We start from the raw sequence: 25,914 nt of genomic DNA, 5'->3' as shown, positions 1-25,914 counted from the left end.
CTAATTATTGTGGGCGAATCTAGCTTTCAGGCAATGTCACATTTGACCTTAAGTATGGCATTCTTGTCTCATAGCTGAGTGGAGATCATTCTTTACCTGCTTTATGAAAATTGTAACTTTTTAATATGAAAGAAGCTGTAGCTGTCTTTTTTTAAAAAAAGCATTTCACTAACTCACGTCTCTTATTTGCTTAAATATGCAGCTCCCAGTTGAGGGTTTGCGTCACATGTGCATAAAAGCATGCTGTGAAACATGCTAAATGCCAAAAAACTTAACCAGCGTCTAAATTTGAGGCCCCTTTTGAGCTTGAGACTCGGGCCAAATGTCTCCCCACTCCACTAATGGGCCCTAACATTAGAAAGGGTGAATCAGATGCCTCAGGCGGCAGCTGCTTGGGGTTGGGCAGTGGCAACTGGTGACAACTGAAGCTGCCTTCAGAATATTTTGATTGGAAGGTGGAGTATAAACCTTCAAAAAGAAAAACCAAAAGAATCAATGTGACAGAGCAGAGACTTTAGGATTCGGCTACAAATAGCCCAACTCTGTGCCATGTGCGTAGCCTTAAAGAAGAGAAGCTATTTTTGTGTGTCACTTTTTAAAAGGTTCATAATAGGCAGTTTTGTGTGAATAAAATAAGGCTATGGACTAGCCCATCCTGAATATCTGGGCTGAGGCAACAATTGTATAAACAGTTATGTAAATGAGAAATGCCACCATGACTGTGTATACACCATACAATGAAAGCACTCACACATAAATCCTAATAGTTCACCCCACACAGAGCTACAATTCCCAACGCCTTTAACAAACTACAGTTCCCAGGATTCCATGCGGGGACGTGCTTTAGATGTATGGTATCAGCAAAGACTGTTGTTATGCGGATAATAAAACAGTTTTGCCGGATCCCTTCTCAAAGCTCAGCAGATCTTCTGAAATATATTGTAAGCTGCCAATTGAAAAATACACTGAAATGGGACTAATCTACGGATATTTGGCTTTATAATATAGACATATATAATTATGTTGTGCAATATAAAGATAAAGCCAAATACCCGAAAGATTTGCCACATTTGAGAGCGTTTTCCAAGCAAAGTGAGGTTTGCTATAGAGAGAGGACAGGATTGTAAACAAATAAATCCATGCAAAGTGAGGTTTGCTATATAGAGAGGACAGGATTGTAAACAAATAAATCCATGCATGTTAAGGCTTTAGTTTTGTTTAATTTGCTTCAAGACCTGGCACTGAGCCTCAGCTAAAAATGCACACACACACCCTCACCTCCTAAATAAATATCGGTCACCTCATTTATTTTTATTTTTAAAAGAGAGAAGAGACCACCCTTTCTGGATGTGCGTATGTATCTGGCTGCTGGCTTTACGCAGCAGCAGCACCAGATCCCGGCGGAATCCGCCCCGCGCTTTCCCTCTGGCCTTGTCGCTGCTAACTTTTTCCAACTAAGTTTAGCTTTTGGATCAAGGCGAGGAGCGGCGCGAGGCGACTTCTTCTTTCTTTCCTTTTCTTTTTTCCCTAAGGGGAGGACGGGGGGCGAGGCGGGTTTTCTCGGGACGGAGGCGCCGGGGCTCGGGTTAGGAAAGGCGCAGAGGCATCCAGCGGGGAAGAGGCGGAGGCGGGAACGGCCTGCATTGGGAAAGGGGTCCTCCCCATCCGGAGCGACCCACAGGCCGCCCACGCCGCCGGGGTCCTCTTCGCCATCCCTTTGGCTTTGCCCCCAGGTCAGCAGAAGAAGAGCCGCCCGGTGCGCGGCATCCACGGAGCTGCCATGAGGCTGTGGGGTTTGCTGCTCGCAGGTGAGTCTCCGCCAAGGATCGGGGTCGCGGCACCTGCCTGTCAAAGTCCTGGCAGGATGGCCAGGAAGGAGGGAGGCAAAGAATGGGCAGCCTCATGCTGAAAGGAGGGAGAACTTCACTTTTGAAATTGGTTGTGTGTGTGTGTGTGTCTACTAGGATAGAGACTTTTAAAACTATTTTTTAAATCGAGGAGGGCTTGAGGGCTTCTTAAATCTTTTCTTGGGTCTGCATCTTGCCACCCTTGCCCTTCCCTCAGGACAGGGGGCTTCTTAACAGCCCAAACCAGAGAAATCTCCTTTTCGTCTCACACAAGCAACCTGATGGTTGTCCTCAGTGTGGCCGCTTCTCCTGGTGGGGCACTGCCAGGCTTCTCTTGGCCTGATGTGCCCTGTTTGAGGGCTGGGGGCACCTCTCTGAGATTCCCCAAAGGACAGGCTTCAAGATGGTATAAATAGCGTCTGGTGGTCTTCTTCGCAGGGTGTATATACTAAACTACTTTCTACTTGGGGCATATGGCGGTCTAGATTATTTTGGCTAAAGTGGGTGTGGGTGGGTGGGTGCTGATATTGGGGTCCTATCTGCCCCATTCTAGCATGCCTCACTGCTTGAGGGTTGCCAGCAACTGCCGCGTTCCCCCAGCAACAAGATGCTATGGTGGAGAAAGCTGCACCTGTTGGTTTGGCACTTAGCAGCCCTACCTCCGCTTCTCTCAGACAAGTAGCCCGATCCTATGCAAGTCTGCACAGAATAAACTTTCACGGATTGTGGAGGGACACCCTGTGAGCGGCAGCTGCATAGGATCGCACCTTAGATGTATCTCATACGGAGGCTAAGGATGTGGGTGATGCTTGGATGGTCCGTCTGCTGCCAGCGGACACCTGTTTTTGCCTCGTTCACAAGATCACACCAACGTACTCTTGTGTTAAGTAATCGGAAGTCAGTGCCTTCCGTCTGCACACTCGACAATCGCTTATGCAGGTTGAAACCTCCACTTTGCCGACAGATATGTAATGGGAAAGAACCCATCCCGGTTCTGGGTGTGCAACCACAAGCATTCATTTGAACGACGCCGAGGAGTTGCTAATCTGTGTCAAGTGTTCTTGAGTGCGTATCCTGAGAGCTGATGTAAGAAGTTAAACATTTGTAGAGCAAGGAGCCTAGGCTTTGGCTGAAACCAACCATATGGGGTCGTAGCAATAAGCAAAGACAAAATTAGAAGGAGAGTAAAAATGTGTGTGTGTGTGTGTGTGTGTGTGTGTGTGTGTGTGAATAATGTCTGTGTGTATGCATGGAAGAGAGATGCCTCTATATTTGGCTTTGGTGAAATGTTTCAGTCTCTGAGAAGTCGCTGCGTCTCCCTTCCCCTTGGTTCTTGAACTGGGGCTTATCAGCAGTGGGCTGATAATTTAATTCTGGGTTAAGTGGTTTGGGATAATTATTATTGCCCCCCAGGTCAGTTTTCACCTGCCTGGTGCTCTCTGGATGTTTTGGATGACAGTGCTGGCTGGGGAGGGGGTCATAGGGACGTCATCAAAAACATTTGGAGGGCACCGGGTTGGCGAAAGCTGCCCTCAATTCCTTCTTACCATCACTAACTCCCGTTTCACTTGGCAGTAGCTGTGTATTGAAAGAATAGCAGGGAGGGAAACCCACCTTTGGCTCCGAGATGTTGAGGGGCAACTGTAGGTGTCCATTCTCAAGGCTACTTTGATGCTTGGCACACTGCCGTCGCCTCACCATTTTAGCAACTAGGATGGCTAAAGACTATATATAAGTGATGGCTCTTCCTGCCCTTTCAGGGCATGCGTAATGAGTTGGGTTGGCATCCTAAACCGTGCATGCAAACACGAATCGGCCTGCTATTCCAGTTTGCTCAACTTAAAACAGTGCAATAGACAGTCTATATGTGGGGTGAGGAATTTTAAACATGCATCTTTGGTGGCAGCTTTGCATCCACCCCACCTGCTTCCTTTTGTCTCTCCGTGCCCCTTCCCTGCCTCCAGAGTAGGATGGGTGCCTGGTCTGCGTACTCCCACCCTCCATTCCCACCGAACCTTGGGTTGGGGGAAGCTGCACACCCAGCCCCACCAGCTGGAGTCTTTGTCCCTGGCTCCCTTTGAAGCTCTGGCTCCAGGGGATTTGAGGCTCAGAGAGCTGGCATGGAGCCTGGGAGCAGCCTTGCAATGTGAGAAGGTTGGGGGGGGGGGACGCTAACAGGAAGGACCCACACTTGCCCCACCTCAGCAGCTGTAGAAGGAGTACGAGTGCCGCAGTGTTGGGAATGTGCTGGCAAAGGAACGAATGGTCCTTGAAGTTTTCTTCAGCTGCAGGGCCATCATCTCCCCCCATCCCATGTTTCCCCTTGCCAGTTTGCAGTGAAGTGGAGGGGCAAGGTTTGTGTACAAAGACCGCTTGGCATCCAGCGGGACCCAAACTTATCCGAGCTGCGATCTCCGCTTGGTGCTGTGCCTCCGCCTCCCTCTTTTTAGCAGGCTCTCCGATGGACGTGAGCTCTTATAAAGCCATCGTTTCACGGCTTTCGGCCCCCAGCCCCCACGTTCCTTGGCGCGGGGCCAAGCTGGACGGACAACAGAGCCAATCCCTGCCACGGTTATTTCTGGCAGGGCTGCGGCTTCCGCTCCCAGGCCCCATGTAGTTGCTGAGGGCAGAGGAGGCGAGCAGAGGCATTTCACGCGCCCCTCCAGCCCCACCCTTGCAGGGTGAGCAGCAGAAACAGGTGGAAGCGTCTGGTGGCGGACGCCTAGCTGCATGCAAAAGGAGATGCCTAGGAACCTCCATCTCTAGCACTGCAGTTATCTATCTGCACTGGGCTGGGATTGTTGCACTGTCAAGTCCTGGCTGTGTGGCCAGATCAAAATGGCAAAAAGACCCATCATACTGGGGGTGGCCCTTTAATCTGAATAGGGTTGGGCAACCTTCATTGTCTCCCAGTACGTTTCCGAGCACAATTCAAAGTGTTGATGCTGACCTTTAAAGCCCTAAATGGCCTCGGTCCTGTATACCTGAAGGAGCGTCTCCACCCCCATCATCCAGCCCGGACATTGAGGTCCAGTGCCGAGGGCCTTCTGGCAGTTCCATCGCTGCGAGAAGCGAGGTTACAGGGAACCAGGCAGAGGGCCTTCTCGGTAGTGGCGCCTGCCCTGTGGAACGCCCTCCCACCAGATGTCAAGGCAATAAACAACTATTTTACTTTTAAAAGACAACTGAAGGCGGCCCTGTTTAGGGAAGTTTTTAATATCTGGTGCTGTATTGTTTTTAACATTCAGTTGGAAGCTGCCCAGAGTGGCTGGGGAAACCCAGCCAGATAGGCAGGGTATAAATAGTAAATTATTATTAATTATATTGGTACCTCAGGTTTCCATAGCTGCTAGGTTTTCCAAGCTTTCCAGGTCTGTGTTTGAGTAGTTTCTACTTTTTGCCCTGGGAAAGCTTGCATTTTACTTGCTGAATCGGAGTAAACAGCAACCGGGTTTTTTGCGGATATTGCCATTTGCTCTGATTCAAAAGTAAAATGTCATATTTTTTTTGCCAGGACAAAAAACAAAAAACAAAACTCACAGAAAAACAAAAAAACAAAAATCACAGACCTGTGCCTAGAGAGCATGGAGCAAGTGTTAAGTGTGGATGAGCCCTAAATTTGACCCGAGAGCTCTGCAAGTAGGAATAGCTTTCAAAAGATTTAATAGTAACCATCTGGACTGGGTGGCTTCCATTGGAATAATGGGAGTTGGTAGCGCCCATTCCCCCCCCCAGGGCAAAATAAAGAGGTACTGGTATGCTTATATGATTTTCACATCAAGAGTGGGCAGCAATGCAAAAAAAGTCGCTATGCAGTGGTACCTTGGTTCTCAAACTTAATCTGTTCCGGAAGTCCGTTCCAAAACCAAAGTGTTCCAAAACCAAGGCACGCTTTCCCATAGAAAGTAATGCAGAATGGATTGATCCGTTCCAGACTTTTAAAAACAACCCCTAAAACAGCGATTTAACATGAATTTTACTATCTAACGAGACCATTGATCCGTAAAATGATAGCAGCGGTCAATGTACTGCAATCACACAATCAGTCCATCAGTAGCTGAACTGGGTTCCACACAGTCACAAAACCAAAAGAGCCGCAAAAACAAAAAACACAAAATAAATAGCAAAAACAGACAGACCTCAGCGTAACACTCAAAACGGAAGCGTGGCACTCAAATTGGAAGCGTGGCACTCAAAACAGAGCACATTCGGCTTCCAAAAAAAGTTCACAAACCAGAACACTTACTTCTGGGTTTGCAGTGTTTGGGTATCTAGTTGTTTGAGTACCAAGGCGTTTGAGAACCAAAGTACCACTGTAATTCAGGATGCTTAAAGACTGCTGCTGTTTTCGGGTGGAATTCAGTCGTATATTGGCAATTTCAGGTTGCACCATTATGTTCTACTGGGAGGTCAAACCCAATTTCCTCAAAGGCTCAGATTTTTTGTGATCAGGAAAGTGGCTGGGGGATGCATTAGGAAGTGTGGGACGACACTTGCTTGACATTGTCTGACCTCCCCACGAACAAATGATTCTATGATTCTATGATTCTAAATCAGAACGACTGCTCAATAAGTAGCTGGTGTCTTTCTAATCTCCCTGCAAACAGATCAAGACGTCTGCCCAGTAAACAGGTCATCTGGAAGCAACCTTGGTGTGTTGACTCATAAACCAAAGAACAAAAATAGTATTTTGGTGCCAAAGAAACCCAGATTCTCTGTTCAAAACAAATGATGCTGAGAAGCAACAGTATAACAGAGTTGGTTAAATCTGAACGAATGCTCAAGCTTTGCAGCGGGCTAAAGAGTTCAAGTTGTCCCTTTCCCCTCTCTGAATGTAAAGGTTTGTTTTGGGGTGGAAAAGTAAATAGTGACGGTCGGGGTAAGTGGCGGTGTCTGTGAATGGGTGTGCATGAAGGGGCTTGACTGGAGGCCAAGTAAAATGAGCGAGAGCCCTGGAATGCGCAAGAGTTTGGTGTATTTGCCAATCACTCCTTTATATTGTCAAGAAAAAGAAAATAAGACGGTCAAAGCAGCAGATCAAATGGGAACACCCATAAACTGCTCTTAACAGGAAAACCTTTATTGTCAAAAAAATCACCTCAAATGGGGTAAATCGGATATAGTTTTGCATAAACTGTATCCTCAGGAATCTGGAGGGTGGGGGGAAAATCCAATTCTTAATCAGAGTGCCTTGATGACATCATTTCATTAAATCTGGGCATTATCCAGCCAAATTAAGTGCTTGGGAGCGCTCCTAATTTCAGTGGCAGTGCTGTGGGCTTATTTCTGAGGAGATATGCATAAGGTAAAGGGAAAAGGACCCCTGACCATTAGGTCCAGTCGTGGCCGACTCTGGGGTTGCAGCGCTCATCTCGCTTTATTGACCAAGGGAGCCAGCGTACAGCTTCCTGGTCATGTGGGCAGCATGACTAAGCCGCTTCTGGCGAACCAGAGCAGCACACAGAAACACCATTTACCTTCCTACCAGAGCGGTACCTATTTATCTACTTGCACTTTGACCTTCTTTCGAACTGCTAGGTTGGCAGGAGCAGGGACCAAGCAACGGGAGCTCACCCTGTCGCGGGGATTCGAACCGCCGACCTTCTGATCAGCAAGTCCTAGGCTCTGTGGTTTAACCCACAGCGCCACCCGCGTCCCTAGATATGCATAAGACTGGGCTGTAAATCTCTCTCCCTGAAATTAGTGGGACTTTAAAAGTGCTCACCAGTGAGTAGACTGTGTCTTTTGATTCCAATTCGTCTGCTCGCTTTCAAAGGTATCTCATGATAGCTGAAACCTTGGTTTTTAAAATGGGCGAAAGCAGAGATTGTTGATAATCCACATTATATGTCCTCTCCTTATTGGCGCCATCTTTCTCTCTGTTATGACCTCAGATGTTGAAGTTATATCTTTATAACATTTGGAAGTCCTATCATAATCCTCTGGACTGTGGAGTTCCCTTGTCTTGCCTATTTATGGATGTCAAATTTTCCACCACCCAACCTCTGACAGCAGTCTAGCTAGTGGGTCTGATTTGCACTTGAACTCCAGTTCCATCCCTCTACCATGCCAAGTTGAACAAACTCTTCCAGAGGACTTTTTTTTTATTCAGTATTCATCTGGATTTGCTTGCGCAAACTTCACACTTGGGTTGGACTATGCCTGGTCTTTATTGAGCATTCATTTTGATTTGTTTACAATGTGATTATATCACAAGCGGCATTCGTCCAGAGGTCGCCAATGTGGTGCTCTGCAGATGTTGCCGGACTCCAACTCCCATCAGCCCCAGCTATCATGATCTGTGGTCGGGGATCATGGGAGTTGTAGTCTAACAAACACCTGTATGTCACCCTGTTGGCTACCGCTGGCTTACGGGCTGTTTGCATGTCCTTCAGTTTAGTCACCCCACACTTTCTGAAACAGTTCCTCTCCACTTTACAAACCGCAAAAAGTCAGGTTTGTTTATTTCTTTAAAGGGCATAGCTGTCAACTTTTCCCTTCTCTTGTGAGGAATCCTATTCGGAATAAAGGAATTTCCCTTAAAAAAAGGGAAACGTTGACAGCTATGTTAAAGGGGTGGATTTGTTGAATAGTGGTACCTCGGGTTAAGAACTTAATTCGTTCTGGAGGTCCGTTCTTAACCTGAAACTGTTCTTAACCTGAGGTACCACTTTAGCTAATGGGGCAATTTCTGTTCTCATCCTGAAGTAAAGTTCTTAACCCGAGGTACTATTTCTCGGTTAGCAGAGTCTGTAAACTGAAGCGTCTGTAACCCGAGGTACCACTGTACTAGGATGTTGGAGCACTTAAACCTATTTAAAGTTTTGGTATGCGCTGGGATCCCCCCCCCCCCCGGCAGTCTGGAATCAGTCAAAAACTCCTCATATCTATTACATTTAACCATTTAAAAGCTTACAGTGGTACCTCGGGTTACAGACGCTTCAGGTTACATATGCTTCAGGTTACATACGCTTCAGGTTACAGACTCCACTAACCCAGAAATAGTACCTTGGGTTAATAACTTTGCTTCAGGATGAGAACAGAAATCATGCTCTGGCAGCGCAGCGGCATTAGGAGGCCCCATTAGCTTAAGTGGTGCTTCAGATTAAGAACAGTTTCAGGTTAAGAACGGACCTCCGGAACGAATTAAGTACTTAACCCGAGGTACCACTGTAATTGTATCCATCACCTGTAAGATGAGCTGAACCTCATGGACCCAGCCACAGCGTCCCTTGTTCTGTACTCTGTGCTCCTCTCTGCCTCCCCTGTCTCCACAGTGCTGGGGGGAGCTCTCTGCCAGGAGCCTGAGCCCCCCCATGGCTGTTCCCAAGGCAGCTGCTACCCAAACACAGGAGATCTGCTGGTAGGCCGGGCCGACCGCCTCTTCGCCACTTCCACCTGCGGCCTGCGGCGTCCCCAGCCCTACTGCATTGTCAGCCATTTGCAGGTGAGTGTTGCAGAGCGAAGGTCGGTGGGCAAATTATTTCTTTAAAGGACCTCTATTCTGAGCTGGAGAGACTCGATAAGGGGAAAGCAAACACTAGAAAACTGAGCACCGACCAAACTGGCAACCGGTGCTTACTTCAGCACTGCTAACAGGACAGCATACTCTGCTCTACCTGGAAGCAGCAGTCAAAATAAAATTGCCCAGTAGCACCTTAAGGGAAAGGTAAAGGCACCCCTGACCATTAGGTCCAGTTGTGGCCGACTCTGGGGTTACAGCGCTCATGTCGCTTTATTGGCCGAGGGAGCCAGTGTACAGCTTCCAGGTTATGTTGCCAGCATGACTAAGCTGCTTCTGGCGAACCAGAGCAGCGCACGGAAATGCCATTTACCTTCCTGCTGGAGCGGTACTTATTTATCTGCTTGCACTTGACGTGCTTTCGAACTGCTAGATTGGCAGGAGCAGGGACCGAGCAACGGGAGCTCACCCCGTTGCAGGGATTCGAACTGCCGACCTTCTCATTGGCAAGTCTTAGGCTCTGTGGTTTAACCCACAGCGCCACCTGCATCCTTAGAAACCAACCAAGTTTGTTCTGGGTATAAGCTTTAGTGTGCATGCTTAGGGAGCGCACACCAGGTTTGCTTCCTGCTACCCTTGGGAGAACTGCAAACACGAAGACCCCAATTCAACCTTGGGCTGGCTACACCTTCTCTCAGCCTAACTCCTTGCAGGAGGCAGGAATAAGGGAGAAACATGCATGCCACTCTGAGTTCCTCACAGAAATGGCTGGGTGTGTTTTTTAATAATAATAATAATAATAATAATAATAATAATAATAATAATAATAATAGTATTTTATTTATACCCCGCCCTTCCCGGTTCAGGGCTGCCAACAACAAATTTAAAACACTTTAAAACAATTATAAAGGCAGCATAAAATACGGTATAAAAACATGAATAACAATAAAAATCAAAAATCAAAACTCAATTAGGTAATCTCCAGGGCTAGCTGGCTGAACTGTAAAAGAAATAACTAAAAACAAATAACAAAGAGGGTAGGGCCCAACCCAATTGACTTAAATGACAAGAAAGGGAGTTTTAACTGCACATTAGGAAGAACTTGTTGACAGCGTGAACTGTTTGAGAGTGGAACAAGACTAACTTGGGAACTGCTGGACTCTCCTTTAAGAGGTTTTTGAGCAGAGTGTAGACGGCTCTTGAATCAGGTATGCTAAAACAGCAGATCTGGTGGCTGGACTAGATGACTTTGAAGGTCCCTTCCTGCTCTTTGATTCGATGGAAGTTGGCGTGCGCACACAAACACACAGATCATTGGCACCCTGTATCACTAGCTTCTGCGATTTCACCTAGCTCTGCTCACACATGCGCACAGCTTATCCTTGCAACCATAATTGCTCAAGGATAGAGAGAGAGCGCTATGGAAGCTTAGTTTCTTTGGGTGCTGTTTTCTGTACCAAACCCCTCCTTCGCCTGAGGACTGTGATCATATGGCGCATGTGTAGCTCAGCATATGGGTATCTCTCTTGCAGGACGAGAAAAAGTGCTTCGTGTGTGACTCACGCCGGCCCTATCAGGCCTTGTCCAATCCTAACAGCCACCGCATTGAGAACGTGATCACCGCCTTTGCTCTCAACCGCAAGAAGGCCTGGTGGCAGTCGGAAAATGGTAAGGAGTGGGGGTTTCATCTCTGTGAGGTTGCCACATGATTTGATTTTTGCACAGTGTGTGTTTACTTGTATACGTGTATATATTTTTTGCTTGCTTGTATAGCAGGTTCTTTCAGCTACTTTTAAAAACCTTTTTGACTTGATCCAAGAGGGCTAAAAACTTGGGCTTGGGTCCAAAGGTTCTCTTCCTCCTCCAGAAAGCATCTTCCTCTGTCAGAAGAAAGCCACCTCTGAATCCCACAATTTTTCGAAAATGAGACATTTGATTCTTGACTTCATGCACTGAACTCCACCATGTTAGAAACAGAAGTCCACAGTTTTGGCTGTGAGGATGTTTCCTCTCCCTCTTTCTACATTTGCCCGAGGTCCGGCACTGAGGGCCTTCTGGCGGTTCCCTCACTGTGAGAAGCATAGCTACAGGGAACCAGGCAGAGGGCCTTCCCGGTAGTGGCGCCCGCCCTGTGGAACGCCCTCCCCATCAGATGTCAAAGAGATAAACAACTACCTGACATTTAGAAGACATCTGAAGGCTGTCCTGTTCAGGGAAGTTTTTAATGGGTGACATTTTAATGTATCTTTAATCTTTGTTGGAAGCCGCCCAGAGTGGCTGGGGAAACCCAGCCAGATGGGCGGGGTACAAATAATAAATTATTATTATTATTATTATTATTATTATTATTATTATTATTATTTGCACCGTTTCTCATCAAGTCTGCACACCCCACCTTATATGGTACATGCCAGGGACATTAAATTCCATGTTACATCAGGCAATCCTTCTTTGGAGGGAAGTTTGTGTATGTGTGTGTGTCCTTTCCTGCTCTCGGGGTTGTGTGTTGCCCTGTGACAAGCCCTGTCGCCTCACAGCTGGGTGAACTCGCTGTGCCCCGGTTACGAGAGCCTGCAGAGAGTGCTCTTTGTCTGGGACATGGCACGGCTGAGAGAGTGTCCCCAGAGCCCTTTTCCTTTTCTTTCTCTCCTACGCAGAGGAAATGCTGAATCATACCCAACAGAGTCCCTTCTTTCCTGGACCTGGGCCAGGCGGGGGCGGGAGACAACAGAGGAGGGGCCTGCTACTTGCAGGAACACAGTGCTGCTGCCAGTTGTGGGAGCCTTGGCTCTATCTAGCAGCCCGACTGTTTCCGTCCTGGGTCATCAGCATGGCACTTACACTGCTATGGACCCCCTCCCCAAAATCCAGTACCACCTGCACAAGAGTTTTCTGCATTAATCTAGAACAGTCTTCAGCAACCTGGTGCTCTCCAGACGTTGTTTCGACTGCAACCACCACCAGCCCCAAACCAGCGATATATACTTTTTGGCGTGACGTTGTCATCCGTATCCGTTTTGCATTGGCAAAATCTTTGATATTTGCAGATATTAAGTATAGGCACTCATCCACACTTCCACTTGCCCCAGGTCTGGAAAGCATGAATCCAAGCAGATTTGCCTTTGTCCCTGCCGCTCTTTAGTGCTAAATTGGAACAAATGGCAATCCACAAAAAAACCTGATTGCTGTTTGTCCCAATTCAGCACTAAACTGTGGGTTTCCCCAGGGGGAATTGGCAGGCTGAATGGAGGTTTGCGTGAGCCAATCATCTTTTAGTGTAAGTCTCTGAGCTTGCAGTGGGCTTGCAAATTCTGTTGCCCTGCTGTGGATCTTCACGCTGCAGAAATATTATTTAAAAGTGCATTAACTGTATCACTGTTAGTACAAGGATTCACAGCAGGACAACAGAAGTGGATTTTGAGATCCCTTTGCGAGCAATCCATTCGTGCCTGGAAGGATAAATAACCACCATCTATTATGGGGCTGTGTGAGGACCTCACTGCCCTTGTTACATTTGAACACACTTCCATATAGACATCAATTTCTTATGGAAACCTATTTGGAGATTATATTATATCAATGTTTATGTTTAGCTTAAGATGGAACTATTGATGGTTATTTCACCCTCAGTGTGAGCTCATGGTAGTACTGTTATTATTAATTATTAATATTATTAATATTACCTTTTCTTTGTTTTATGTATCGTAAATATTTCCCCCCCCTTGTTAGATTTGCAAATCAATCAATCAATCAATCAATCAATCTTGAGTAGGCTGCAGAGTGGGCCTGGGAGAGGGGAGGTGGTCTGGGGAGAGGCCTGGAAGGCCACATTTTGACCCCCAGAAAAATAACCAGATTTATCCAGGATGTCTCTGCAACTCTTGAGTTGGAACATAAATGGCTGTAACAGCCCGGAAAAAAGGAGGAACATTTTTTATATATTAAAAAAGGAACAAATGGACATTATTTGCTTACAAGAAACACATGTGACTAGGCTCCACAGAAAAGTGTTAATAAACAAAAGACTTGGCCAGGAATTTATATCTTCAGACAGAGTCAAGAAGAGAGGTGTGGTGATATATGCAAAAGAGAGCCTGTCACCTAAATTTTTATTTAAAGATGAACATGGAAGAATTTTAGCAATTGAGATACAACATCAAGGAGAGAAGATTTTGATACTAGGAATCTATGCACCAAACGAGGGAAAATCGGAATTTTATAAGAAGTTGCATGAGATTATGCTGGACTATCTGGACTATAACAACATCATTATGATGGGAGATATGAACGGGGTCGTATCAACCAACATGGATAAGTCACAAAGCCAAAATGTTACAAAAGACGGCAGACTACCAAAGACTTTTTTTGAAATGACAGACAATATGGACTTGATTGACATTTGGAGAATGAAGAACCCCTTGGGAAGAGAAGGGACATTCTTCTCTGAAGCCCAGCTGACTTGGACAAGAATCAACCAAATATGGATAACTAGAGGTCTGGCACCCGAGGTCAGAAAGGTGGAAATCTGCCCAAAGACCTGCTCCGACCATAACGCACTGAAGATGGACATGACATTACTACCAACCGGTTCCTTTAGATGGAAGATGAATGATAATTTGTTTAGAGATCAGGAGATTGTTAAGAAGGCCCAAAAAGCTTTGAAGGATTACTTTGAGATAAATATGAACACTACGGTGGAAAAAAGAATTATCTGGGACGCAAGCAAAGCTGTGATGAGGGGGTTCTTGATACAACAGAATGCTGTAAAGAAAAGGATACAAAATGAGAGGAAAGATAAGATCTTGGAGAAAATTAAAGAATTAGAGAAGAAGTTAAGATCAAATCCGAAGTCACAGCCGATTTTGAGAGAAATTAAACTTCATCAAGCACAATATTCTAAACTGATAAATCAAGAAATAGAGTGGAAGATTAAATTAATGAAACAAAAAACTTTTGAATCGGCGAATAAATGTGGGAAACTGCTAGCTTGGCAGTTGAAGAGGAGACAAAAATTGAACACGGTTACAAATTTAGAAATTGAAGGAAGAAATATTCAGAACCCCTCGGAGATCAGAAAGTGCTTCCAGAGATATTTCAAAAAATTATATACCCAAGGGCCGCAAGACGAGGTTGAGATGAAACAATTTTTGGGAAAAAATGGACTAACGAAATTGTCACAAGAAAACAGATTAATCCTGAACAGCAAAATAACACGACAAGAGATTGAACAAGCCATTCAGAACATGAAACTGGGCAAATCTCCAGGGCCAGATGGGTTGACCTCCAAGTATTATAAGACATTAAAAGACTATTTGATACAACCACTGATGGAGGTCAGCAATGAAATTATGGAGAGGAGGAGGGCGCCAGAGACGTGGAAGGAAGCTTTCATCACATTGATACCAAAATCGGAAACTGAAAAGACACAACTCAAGAACTATCGTCCCATCTCCCTTTTAAATGTGGATTACAAAATATTTGCAGACATTTTGGCAAGTAGATTTTAAAAAGTTTTAAACGAAGTAATTCACAAGGACCAGGCAGGCTTTCTCCCAGGTAGACACATGTTTGCTAATACAAGGAACATTATTGACATTTTGGAACTTTTGCAAACAGATATAAACACAAGAGCAGTGTTAATCTTTATAGATGCGGAGAAGGCCTTTGACAATATCTCTTGGAAATTTATGAAGGGAAACTTAAAAGAAATGGGAGTGGGACGGGGTTTTGAGAATGGAATTGACGCAATATACTCAGAACAAAAGGCTAAATTGATAGTTAACAATGTGGTTACAGAAGAGTTCAAAATTGAAAAAGGAACACGACAAGGCTGCCCGATTTCCCCTCTGTTATTTATTTTGGTTCTGGAGGTGCTCTTGAACATGATCAGAGGGGACCGGTTGGTGGAAGGGATTCAGGTCGGAGCGAAACAATATAAACTTAAAGCTTTTGCAGATGACCTAGTTTTGACCCTGCAGGAGCCAGAATCTAGTACAAAAAGAGTATTACAATTGATTCAAGACTTTGGTCGGGTGGCGGGATTTAAATTAAATAAACAGAAAACCAAGGTGTTGGGAAAAAAATTGACAGATACAGAGTCAGAACGGTTTCAGAGAGAGACAGAACTAACTGTGGTTAAAAAAGTAAAGTACCTAGGGGTAAACATAACAGCAAAAAATCTGAGTCTATTTAAGGATAACTATGAAAAATGTTGGTCTGAAATTAAAAGAGACTTGGACAGTTGGACAAAATTAAAACTTTCTTTGTTAGGCCGAATTGCTGCTATTAAGATGAATGTATTGCCAAAGATGTTGTTTTTATTCCAAACATTACAGATTGTGGACAAGACGGAGTGCTTCCAGAAGTGGCAGAGAGATATTTCTAAATTTGTCTGGCAGGGCAAAAAGCCCAGAATTAAGTTTAAGATATTAACAGATGCGAAAGAAAGAGGGGGCTTTGCCCTGCCAGACTTAAAGTTGTACTATGAAGCCGCAGCTTTCTTCTGGCTAAAAGACTGGCTACTTCTCGAAGACACTGATGTACTGGATCTGGAAGGTTTTAACAATGCTTTTGGTTGGCATGCATACTTATGGTATGACAAGGTTAAGATCAATAAGGCCTTTAAGAACCATATTGTCAGGAAAGCAGTATTTAATGTCTGGACAAAATACAAAGACTTATTGGAAAACAAAACTCCAAGGTGGCTTTCACCTCTGGAAGCTAAGGCCCGAAAAAGACCCAATATGGAGGCCAAATGGCCAAAATATTGGGAAATATTAGAAAAAGATGGAAACAATTGGAAATTGCAGAGTTTGGAGAAAATGAAGGATAAAGTGCGAGACTGGTTACACTATGCTCAGATTAAAGAAGTTTTTAAAAATGATAAAAAGTTAGGATTCCAGGTGGAGAAATCGAAGTTGGAAACAGAACTGTTAGAACCTAAAACTAAGGTACTTTCAAGAATGTATAACTTGCTGTTAAAATGGAACACACAAGATGAAATGGTTAAATCGGCTATGATAAAGTGGGCACAGGACATTGGGCATAACATTATGTCTGAGTACTGGGAAAGGTTGTGGACCATTGGGCTGAACTTCACTGCATGTAATGCTTTGAAGGAAAATGTTATGAAAATGATATATAGATGGTACATGACCCCAGTTAAACTTGCCAAGATATACCATTTGTCTGATAATAAATGTTGGAAATGTAAAGAAAATGAAGGAACATTCTTTCACCTCTGGTGGACCTGCCCTAAGGTGAAGGCCTTCTGGGAAATGATATATAATGAACTGAAAAAGGTATTTAAGTATACCTTTACTAAGAAACCAGAGGCCTTCCTTCTGGGTATTGTCGGCCAGAAGGTGTTAAAGAAGGACAGAACATTTTTTTTGTATGCAACAACGGCAGCAAGGATACTCATCGCCAAGAACTGGAAAACTCAAGATCTACCCACCCTGGAAGAGTGGCAGATGCAACTGATGGACTATATGGAACTGGCCGAGATGACTGGCAGAATCCGAGACCTGGGAGAGGAGAGGGTTGAAGAAGACTGGAAAAAATTTAAGATTTATTTAAATAAACATTGTAATTTGGTTGAATGTTAAGAAAGGATGCTAGATCATAAATAATTATGCACCACTAAGTTAGATGGAACTAAGATGATAAGTAAGCTGAGGATAAATTATAAACCTATTGGAGAATTAATATATAGTTAAAGGAGTGTGATACAAGATTGTAAACAAGATGATAAATTGTGGGCAAGAATTGACAATGATGCAAATGGGAGCGGGAGATGTGAGGGAGTCCTATGAAGTTAAGAAAGTATGTTATGATAGATGTTACATTGTTCTTTATCTTTGAATCTATGTTTAAAAACCTTAATAAAATATATATTTTAAAAAAGGAAGGCCACATTTTGGCCCTGGGCCTGAGATTCCCTACCCCTGCTCTGTATCATTGTGGGCAATTAAAACAGAGGTTCCCAGAGCTGAGTCCTATTGGATTGGCGAGGCCTGAAGCTGCTACGTACTTACACTAGGCCTAACAGGGTGTTGGCTGGACTTGTTGGGTTTCCCCCGTTTTCCTACATGAGCCAAACGTGCTCCCCAGAAAGGCACCCAACACATTCTGTGTAGCAAGATCAGCAGCGGAGAGTTAACGGATCTTCCCGCTGAGAAACAAGCCCCTGAGAAGCGTCTGAGAAACTCCTGAGCACAGTTTGAAAACTGGTCCCTCGTGGAATAGAGTTTTGCTGGGGCCTCTCTAGCACCTACCCCTCTGTGTCTGTCTCTCCATTTTATTTTATTTTATTTTTACAAATTTTATTAATTTTTCCAATTATTTTTAACAATATCACATGTAATTAACTAAAAGAAAAAGAGAAAAAGACAGATACAAGATTCCCTTCTACCCTTAGACCTCCCTCCACCCTTCCATGGTTTCCATATTTAACATTTCTTGCAGCATATTTTATCTCATTATACATGATAAAGCTATTTTTAGCCATCTCACCCCTTGCTTTTTCCTGTAAGACCAATTGCAGTCGTTAACAGGTTTATCACACCTATCAGGCAATCACCCATTCCCACCACCCTTCTGAGTAATACCCCTCCTCACCCTCTCACTAGATTTAAGGGTCTGGTGACTTCTGTTTCAGTGTTTCTGAAGAAGTGTGCATGCACATAAAAGCTTATGCCAAGAACAAACTTAGTTGGTCTCTAAGGTGCTACTGGAAGGAATTTTTTTATTTTGCATATTTTATATCCTCCATTCCACTTAACGTCCATATCCTAAGTCTCTGTTATCTTAAAAAGGTAAAGGTAAAGGGACCCCTGACCATTAGATCCAGTCGTGGCCGACTCTGGGGTTGCGGCACTCATCTTGCTTTATTGGCCGAGGGAGCTGGCGTTCAGCTTCTGGTTCATGTGGCCAGCATGACTAAGCCACTTCTGGCAAACCAGAGCAGCGCACCGAAACACTGTATACCTTCCTGCCGGAGCAGTACCTATTTATCCACTTGCACTTTGACGTGCTTTTGAACTGCTAGGTTGGCAGGAGCAAGGACCGAGCAACGGGAGCTCACCCTGTCGTGGGGATTCGAACCGCCGACCTTCTGATCGGCAAGTCCTAAGCTCTGTGGTTTAACCCACAGCGCCACCCGCATCCCTATCTCTGTTATCTTACAAGTGTCATTTAAGTCCTCAGCTATTTACAGGGGTCTGTTTCTGTCTCTCCAGGTGTGGAGCAGGTGAGCATCCGCCTGGACCTGGAGGCCGAGTTCCACTTCACTCACCTCATCATGACTTTCAAGGTACGTCCCAGCTGGGAACAGGTGGGCTTCTTCTCCAGTGGAGGGATCCACGCTTACTCAAGGACATCAGAAGAACCTTGTTGGGTTGGACCAAAGGACCATCAAGTCCAGCATTGTGTTCTCGCGGGGATGCAGATGACAAGCCCGCAAGCGGGACATGAGAGCAGTAACGCCCTCTTGCCCATGATCCTCAGCAACCGTAATAGTGCTTCTGATCATGGAGGTAATGCAGCCATCGTAACGGGTCAGAATCCTGAACATTAGCCACCATCCCCCACGAAGCACGAGATCCTCGGGATGCACGAGTGACTGTCAGTTTGCGTGTCAAGACCCCGCAGCCACCCCCTCGTTGGGAAATAACACACAAAGAACACAGATATTGGGTTTATGTTATTGGGCAAATTTGGCCACAACTTTATTGAATTATAGGGACGCGGGTGGTGCTGTGGGTTAAACCACAGAGCCTAGGACTTGCCAATCAGAAGGTTGGCAGTTCGAAACCCCGTGACGGGGTGAGCTCCCGTTGCTCGGTCCCTGCTCCTGCCAACCTAGCAGTTCAAAAGCACGTCAAAGTGCAAGTAGATAAATAGGTACTGCTTCGTCGGGAAGGTAAATGGCGTTTCCATGTGGTGCTCTGGTTCGCCAGAAGCGGCTTAGTCATGCTGGCCACATGACCCGGAAGCTGTATGCCGGCTCCCTCGGCCAATAAAGCGAGATGAGCACCGCAACCCCAGAGTCGGTCACGACTGGATCTAATGGTCAGGGGTCCCTTTACCTTTACCTTACCTTATTGAATTACAGAATGTGAGCGGTATTGGCTTAGGCATTGATTGGACCTGACCATATCTGACTCCTGCCTGATGCGCAGGAAGTCTGGTAAGGGTAAACCACCAGATGGAGGAGCCCTGTCAATGCATACCAACTCGAGCTTCCCCTGGTGTTCCCGTTGGGGTCGTGTCATGGCCCTACCCCCCGACCCGGGCTTCGGACAAGATCAACACCCCTGGATTCCTTTAACGGAATACCCTTAAGCTTGGAGGGGCAGGTGATGGCCACACCTCACCTCCCGCATCACAAGGTCAAACAATTCCTAACCGCAACCCTAACAAAGTTGTGACGATTTCTACGGGGTAGGCAAAAACCAAATGGCCAGTGGCAATTTGCCAAGTGGAAAAATTCCTACCAGGCCCCTCAATGGCGACCAACTGCGGTCCGTAGCAAGGCCAGTGCCTAAAACCTGCAAAATAGAGAGGGAGGGCGGGTGATTGAGGAAGCGAGCCAAAGAGGAAGCCCTCCGGCTCGCGCCTCTGTTTAAAATGGACCCGGCCACGCCCCCTGGCCAGCGGATTGGCTGGCCGGGCTCTGACGTGGCCGGGATCCCCCGGGCAATGGGGGACAAAGTCCCCCGCCCCCGGTGGGGAGTGGGTAGCCACGTGGTCGACTGCAACTCCTCTCCACTGGGAAGTGGAGCGGATTTCTGGGAAGTGGAAGTGGATGACATCATAGGATTACTAACCCAATCTCTGTCTGGCTGAGTCTCTACAGCACATGGAGCTGGAGAGGGGGTTGCGTCGGTGCTAACGCCCTAGCAGGAGCACTGGATTGTGTTTGCACCGCACCAACCTTGCCACCGCCACATCCCTCCTGGTCTGCTGCAGCAACTTAGCCAGGCGGAGGTCAGGTGAGCGGCAAAGCCCCACCATGCTGCTGGGTTTGAAGGCAGAAGGTGTCATGTTCAAGTCCTGGCCCCTTCAGGCGAAAGGATCAGGTAGAAGGAGATGGAAAAGGTCCTCTGCCTGAGACCTGTAAGAGCTAGCGGTAGTCAGCGTGAGCATCATTGGGCTAGGTGGATCGCTGCTCTGACGCTATATATTTCAATGTTCACATCAGAGAACATCTGCTGCCCTTCTTAGGTCCAGGCCAGAGAGGACATTAGTCATGTGGTTTGTCCTTGCACGGGCAATTAAAAAGAAATGTATGCACATAGCCAACGTCAGGGTGTGTCTTGCTGGGTCCGTTTGCAGCTGTGGTGTGGGAAGAAGGGTCTTTAACCTTTCCCCCTTGCCACAGTCGCAGTTGGAATTCCAGCCCCACCAGCGCCACATGCCTGCTTGTTCGCAATGGAAAGAGAAGCTGCGGAGGAATGGGGGCGGATTTTTATGTTCGATTATTTCCTGATGCCCCCAAACGGAGGGAGAAAATCAGAGGACATTGTTGTGAAACTTTTTTTCCCCTGTGGAAATGAGCTGTGTTTAAATTAAACGAGGGGATGATTAAACCGGCATTTCAAGAATACGCTCGTAAACGCTTTGCTGCGCAACAAGTGATTTGCAGGGCGTCTCTCTCTTTTAATTTCGACTTTGCACGCAGCTGTGACTTGGTTTTGCGCACGATTATTGCTCTCATTTGTCCTCGCTTCCAAGATACAGGGTGGTAGCCAACCACTGCATCCTGTTGGCATGAGGATGACTGCTTGTGCAATGGGGTCCCAGCTCCTGCCTGCGCCCTCCCCAAATCTGCACCAGGTGGTTGGGGACCCTTATCTATGCTGTTGGAATCCACCCAATCCCATGGATGGATTCCTTGGATTTTTTTCAGCAGAGAGGGGATGGCCATCTGTCATGAGGGACCAACTCCCTTCTCTTGCGGGGGCCCAGTTAGTGCCATTGCCTTCCGTTAAGAGTTTGGGTGTAATCCTTGACGCCTCCCTTTCCATGGAGGCGCAGGTTACAGCAACAGCCAAGGCGACATTTTTCCACCTTCGCCGCATCAAGCAGTTGGTCCCTTACCTTTTCCGCCCCGACTTGGCCACAGTGATCCATGCGATGGTCATCTCCAGGCTTGACTACTGTAATTCGCTCTACGCGGGGCTGCCCTTGAAGCTGTCCCAGAAACTCCAGTGGGTGCAGAATGCTGCAGCGAGGCTCCTCACGGGGTCTCTGCCATGGGAGCATATTCACCCAGTGCTTTTCAAGCTGCACTGGCTCCCGGTGGAGTACAGGGTCAGATTTAAGGTGCTGCTTTTGACCTTTAAAGCCCTTCACGGCCTAGGACCCTCGTACCTACGGGACCGCCTCTCCCAGTATGCCCCACGGAGAGCCTCAAGGTCCATAAATAACAACACCCTAGTGGTCTCAGGCCCTAAGGAAGTTAGATTGGCTTCAACCAGAGCCAGGGCCTTTTCAACTCTGGCTCCGGCCAGGTGGAACATTGTGCAAGGGGTTGGACTAGAAGACCCTTGGTGTCCCTTCCAACTCTACAATTCTCTGATTTCATCTCTGAAGGGGGTTTCTGTATGTGTACAGCTGCATGTACACACGTTCTCGCATGGGAGCAAGAACCCTGATCAGATAGAGGAGCCAAACAGCTGTTTGCAAGAAGCCCTTTCAGTTCTTCTGCTGAATACAAGCAGATTGATAAGTCTGGGCGGGCTAGCAAGGCCAGCATGGTCGATCCTGGATAGCTCAGTTGGTTAGACCATGGTGCTGATAACGCCAAGGTTGCAGGTTCGATCCCTGTATGGACCAGCTGCATATTCCTGCATTGCAGGGGGTTGGACTAGATGATCCTCAGGGTCCCTTCCAACTCTACAGTGCTATGCTATGTGCTATGTGCCTCATGAGACCAGGGCCCTGCAGGATCTGATTTCTTTCCACAGGGCCTGTAAGACAGAGTTGTTCCGCCTGGCCTTTGGCTTGGAGCCAATTTGATTCCCTCCCTCCCTCTCTCTCTCTTTTTTTTTCTTTTTTCTTTTCCTTCTCCTCCTGCGATGAGGCTACATTTTAATATTCCATTATTTTAATGTTGTATTTTATTTTTGTTTTTAAGTTGTAATCATTCATCTTGTTTTTATTTTGCCACTCTGAGCCCCGCCTTGGCTGGGGAGGGCGGGGTATAAATAAAAAATTATTATTATTATTATTATTATTATTATTATTATTATTGATGCTTTAGCTGAGATCCCTGCATTGCATTGCAGGGGGTTGGACTAGATGACTCTGGGGTCCCTTACAACGATTCTATGAGCCCCAGCCAGCAAGGCCGTTGGTCAGAGATGATGGGAGATGTAGTCCAACCAACAGCATTTGGAGAGCCACAGAGTTCCCAGCCTTGGTCTAGGGCCCATATGCGCTCGTCCCTTGGCAACTGGTGCATCAAGTGATGACGTCCACGTATGAACAGCTTGCGTCATAGCTGTATCCTATTCCACCCCGACTTACTAGGTGATAGTTCTGGACGCATGCAAAGATTCCCATTTTCCTCTACCCCTTGCAGACCTTCCGGCCGGCAGCCATGTTGGTGGAGCGTTCGGCAGATTTTGGCCGCACCTGGCAGGTGTACCGCTACTTTGCCTACGACTGCGCCGCCTCCTTCCCGTCCGCCTCCCGGGGACCCTTGCGACGTGTGGACGATGTTGTCTGTGAGTCACGCTACTCGGACATTGAGCCCTCTACCGAGGGGGAGGTGAGTAAAAAAAGCAGGGTGTCCGGAGCAGTAGGATTACCTGTGGGGGTGTCAGGGATGGGCTAGATGATGAGGATTGGGGGGAAGTAGCAGTCCAGGAACCCCCAAGTTGAAGCACTAGAAGAGGAAGGCTCAGGGCCCAGGAATTGGTGGTGGGACACTGAGGAGAGGTTATTATTATTATTATTATTATTATTATTATTATTATTATTATTTATACCCCACCCATCTGGCTGGGTTTCCCCAGCCACCCTGGGCGGCTTCCAGCAAAATATTAAAATGCAATAGTCCATCAAACATTAAAAGCTTCCCTAAACAGAGAGGGATGGTTGGATGCTAAAGAAGCAACAGGCTTTAGTGAGCAATGAGAGCCTGTGACAGGGAGCAGCTCAGACACAGAGGCTGAAGCAGAGGAGGGAGGGCAAGTCGCTGGTGGAGAATTCCAGGAATCTGCATCTCCTACTGCAACTAGCTCCCCTCTCCTTGACTCCAAGGACACCCAGGGCAATACATAGGGCAGAACTGAGATTACAGGTGCCCTGTAGTTTGTGGCTGCTTGGGCAACATCCAGCAGAGAAGGAGACCGCCAGTCTTGGAAACTGCTCTATAGAGGCAAAACCTGTCGGGATGTGTTGCTGAGCAGTAGGCTGTTTTCTTGAATAAAAAGATAAACTACATTCCCAAACTTTGCGTCTTGTTTCTGACCTGCACCTGACCCAGCTCTGACAGGAGATGTTGGGTGGTTGGGGTAGAGAGATGGGTTCAGCACCAAACACACCATATACGTTCGGTCTCTGCAGACTGCTTCCTCCTTGTAGAGGCCCAGGCCAAGGGCTGCAGGATTATGCTCTCGTAAGCTGGCTGTTGCCCCTTGACCCTCTGCTTTTTCTTCCTTGCTCCAGGTAATCTACAGAGTGCTGGATCCAGCTATCCACATCCGTGACCCCTACAGCCCCAAAATCCAGAGTGAGTCTCCCTCTCTCCCTCTCTCCCCCCCTCTCTCTCTCTCTTGCTCTCTCTCTCTCTCTGGGAGAGGTGGTCCTGATTGAGTCTCTCTGTGGGAGGGAGCCAGAGGAGGGAGGAGCTGGCTTAGGGCAGGGAGAGGCTGGGTGTACTGTGTATTTGCCCCCCACCCTCCAAGAGGAGTTGGATTCCCAGTGGACAAACAAGATTCTGACCTCCGAATGAGAGTAGAATCTTGGAACTTTTCTGCTGCACCAAATATTTCCATCTTAATATAACTATAAATAAATGTGCGCGCACTCTCTCTCTCTCTATATATATATATATTACGTAGGCAAGACGCAGGCCCCAAAATTGCAGCAGTAATGTGTCACAACATTGCTTGTGCAAACCAAGCAAGAAACTTGCACACCCATGTTTATTAGGCCATGCGATCGACTGTCGTAAAAGTGGCACTACATGCGCACCCTGGGCTATTTGGCCCATTCCAGGAGCTGCATCCTTCCTCCCCTGCTGCGAACGTACCTTCTGGTTTGGAGGTCTTCCTACCACTTGAGATGTGGTGGGTGTAGGGCAGGTGCCGTGGAGAAGGCCTTTTCGGTTGTGGCCCCCGGGATTTGGAACTACTTCCTGGGCGAAGTATGCATGGCCCCATCACTGTTTCCAGACAAGCGACGGAAATGCTTTTGTCGAGATGGATATTTTCTCATTTCAGTGAGAACTTTTCTGCCTTTTTATGGAGTTGTGGTGCCGTTCTGTCGTTCTGCTCTTCTTTTGTACTGTGCAAAAGATTGCGAGCCACCTTACGCATCTTAGCAGACGGGTGAGGTAGAAATGAATGGATGAGTCTAGTGGGCTCGTTTGGGAAACGGCAGCTCATTAGTGAATTGTGGTTTTAAATACGAGCGATCACACAATAAGGAATTCTTCTTATACATTTATATCTCTCATGGTTCCCAGTGTGGCTCCCAGGCCGGGTCTCTAGTCCATGTAGAAACATAGGACGCTGCCTTATACTGATCCAGATGGCTGGTCCTTCTAGTTCAGTATTGTCTATGTATTCAGTGGTCTGTGTTTGCCTGAGCTTGAGTCTGGACTAAGGATTCTGAGCTCCTGTGTTCTGATTCGATACATGATTTCCAGTCACAGAACATTTCAGGATTTGGGCCTCTGCCATTGGCCCTCAAACTCTGAGTCATGATTCGCAGCTTGGAAGTTAGACAGCCAATCACATTGGGAGTGGGAGTGGCCCAGGCCTTCAGAAATGTATATAAGCAGTTGCTTTGTCCCTGTTGTTCAGTTCTGTAGTTCAGTAAAGGTTTTTGCTGTTATCACTGCGCCTTGCCTTGTGGGAACCCACCTACACTTCAGTCTACACTGATTGGCAGTGGCTCTTCAGGGTTTCATGCAGGAATCTTTCCCAACCTTACCTGGAGATGCTGAGGATTGAACCTGGGTGTGGCCCAGTGTGGTGTAGTGGTTAAGAGCAATAGACTCGTAATCTGGTGAACCGGGTTCGATTCCCTGCTCCTCCACATGCAGCTGCTGGGTGACCTTGGGCCAGTCACACTTCTCTGAAGTCTCTCAGCCTCACTCACCTCCCAGAGTGTTTGTTGTGGGGGAGGAAGGAAAAGGAGATTGTTAGCCGCTTTAAGACTCCTTAGGGTAGTGATAAAGCGGGATATCAAATCCAAACTCCTTCCCGTGTAGTGATAAGGCCCAGAGCTGCTTAAGTTTAGCAAGGCTGTGTCCCCCGGACCATTCATTGGGAATTAAGGAGAATGTTCCTCCTGAAAAAGGTATTTTGTTCTTTTCACCAGATCCAAATTGCTGAGTCAATCTATTCTCATCACAAACAATGGATC

The 25,914-nt window shown here is 46.7% G+C and overlaps 1 protein-coding gene and 1 long non-coding RNA gene across 2 annotated transcripts in view; one reads left to right on the top strand and one right to left on the bottom strand.

Annotated features, from left to right (window-relative positions):
- The window catches only part of LOC309337428, a 303,990-nt gene that overhangs the window by 23,077 nt on the left and 254,999 nt on the right, over window positions 1-25,914 (bottom strand). The gene's annotated exons all lie outside the window — the stretch shown is intronic.
- LAMB2 (laminin subunit beta 2) overlaps window positions 1,421-25,914 on the top strand; it is a 64,755-nt gene continuing 40,261 nt past the window's right edge. The window contains exons 1-6 of the mRNA XM_081852278.1: window positions 1,421-1,808; window positions 9,125-9,294; window positions 10,842-10,977; window positions 18,549-18,622; window positions 22,898-23,086; window positions 23,989-24,052. Of these exons, the coding sequence (XP_081708404.1) occupies window positions 1,781-1,808; window positions 9,125-9,294; window positions 10,842-10,977; window positions 18,549-18,622; window positions 22,898-23,086; window positions 23,989-24,052 (661 nt within the window). The 5' untranslated portion in view covers window positions 1,421-1,780. The remainder of the gene's footprint in view (window positions 1,809-9,124; window positions 9,295-10,841; window positions 10,978-18,548; window positions 18,623-22,897; window positions 23,087-23,988; window positions 24,053-25,914) is intronic.

Source organism: Podarcis erhardii (assembly GCF_964252035.2).
Source record: "Podarcis erhardii genome assembly, chromosome: 2".
Classification (NCBI taxonomy): Eukaryota; Metazoa; Chordata; class Lepidosauria; order Squamata; family Lacertidae; genus Podarcis; species Podarcis erhardii.
This window is presented reverse-complemented; position numbering and strand designations above follow the sequence as displayed.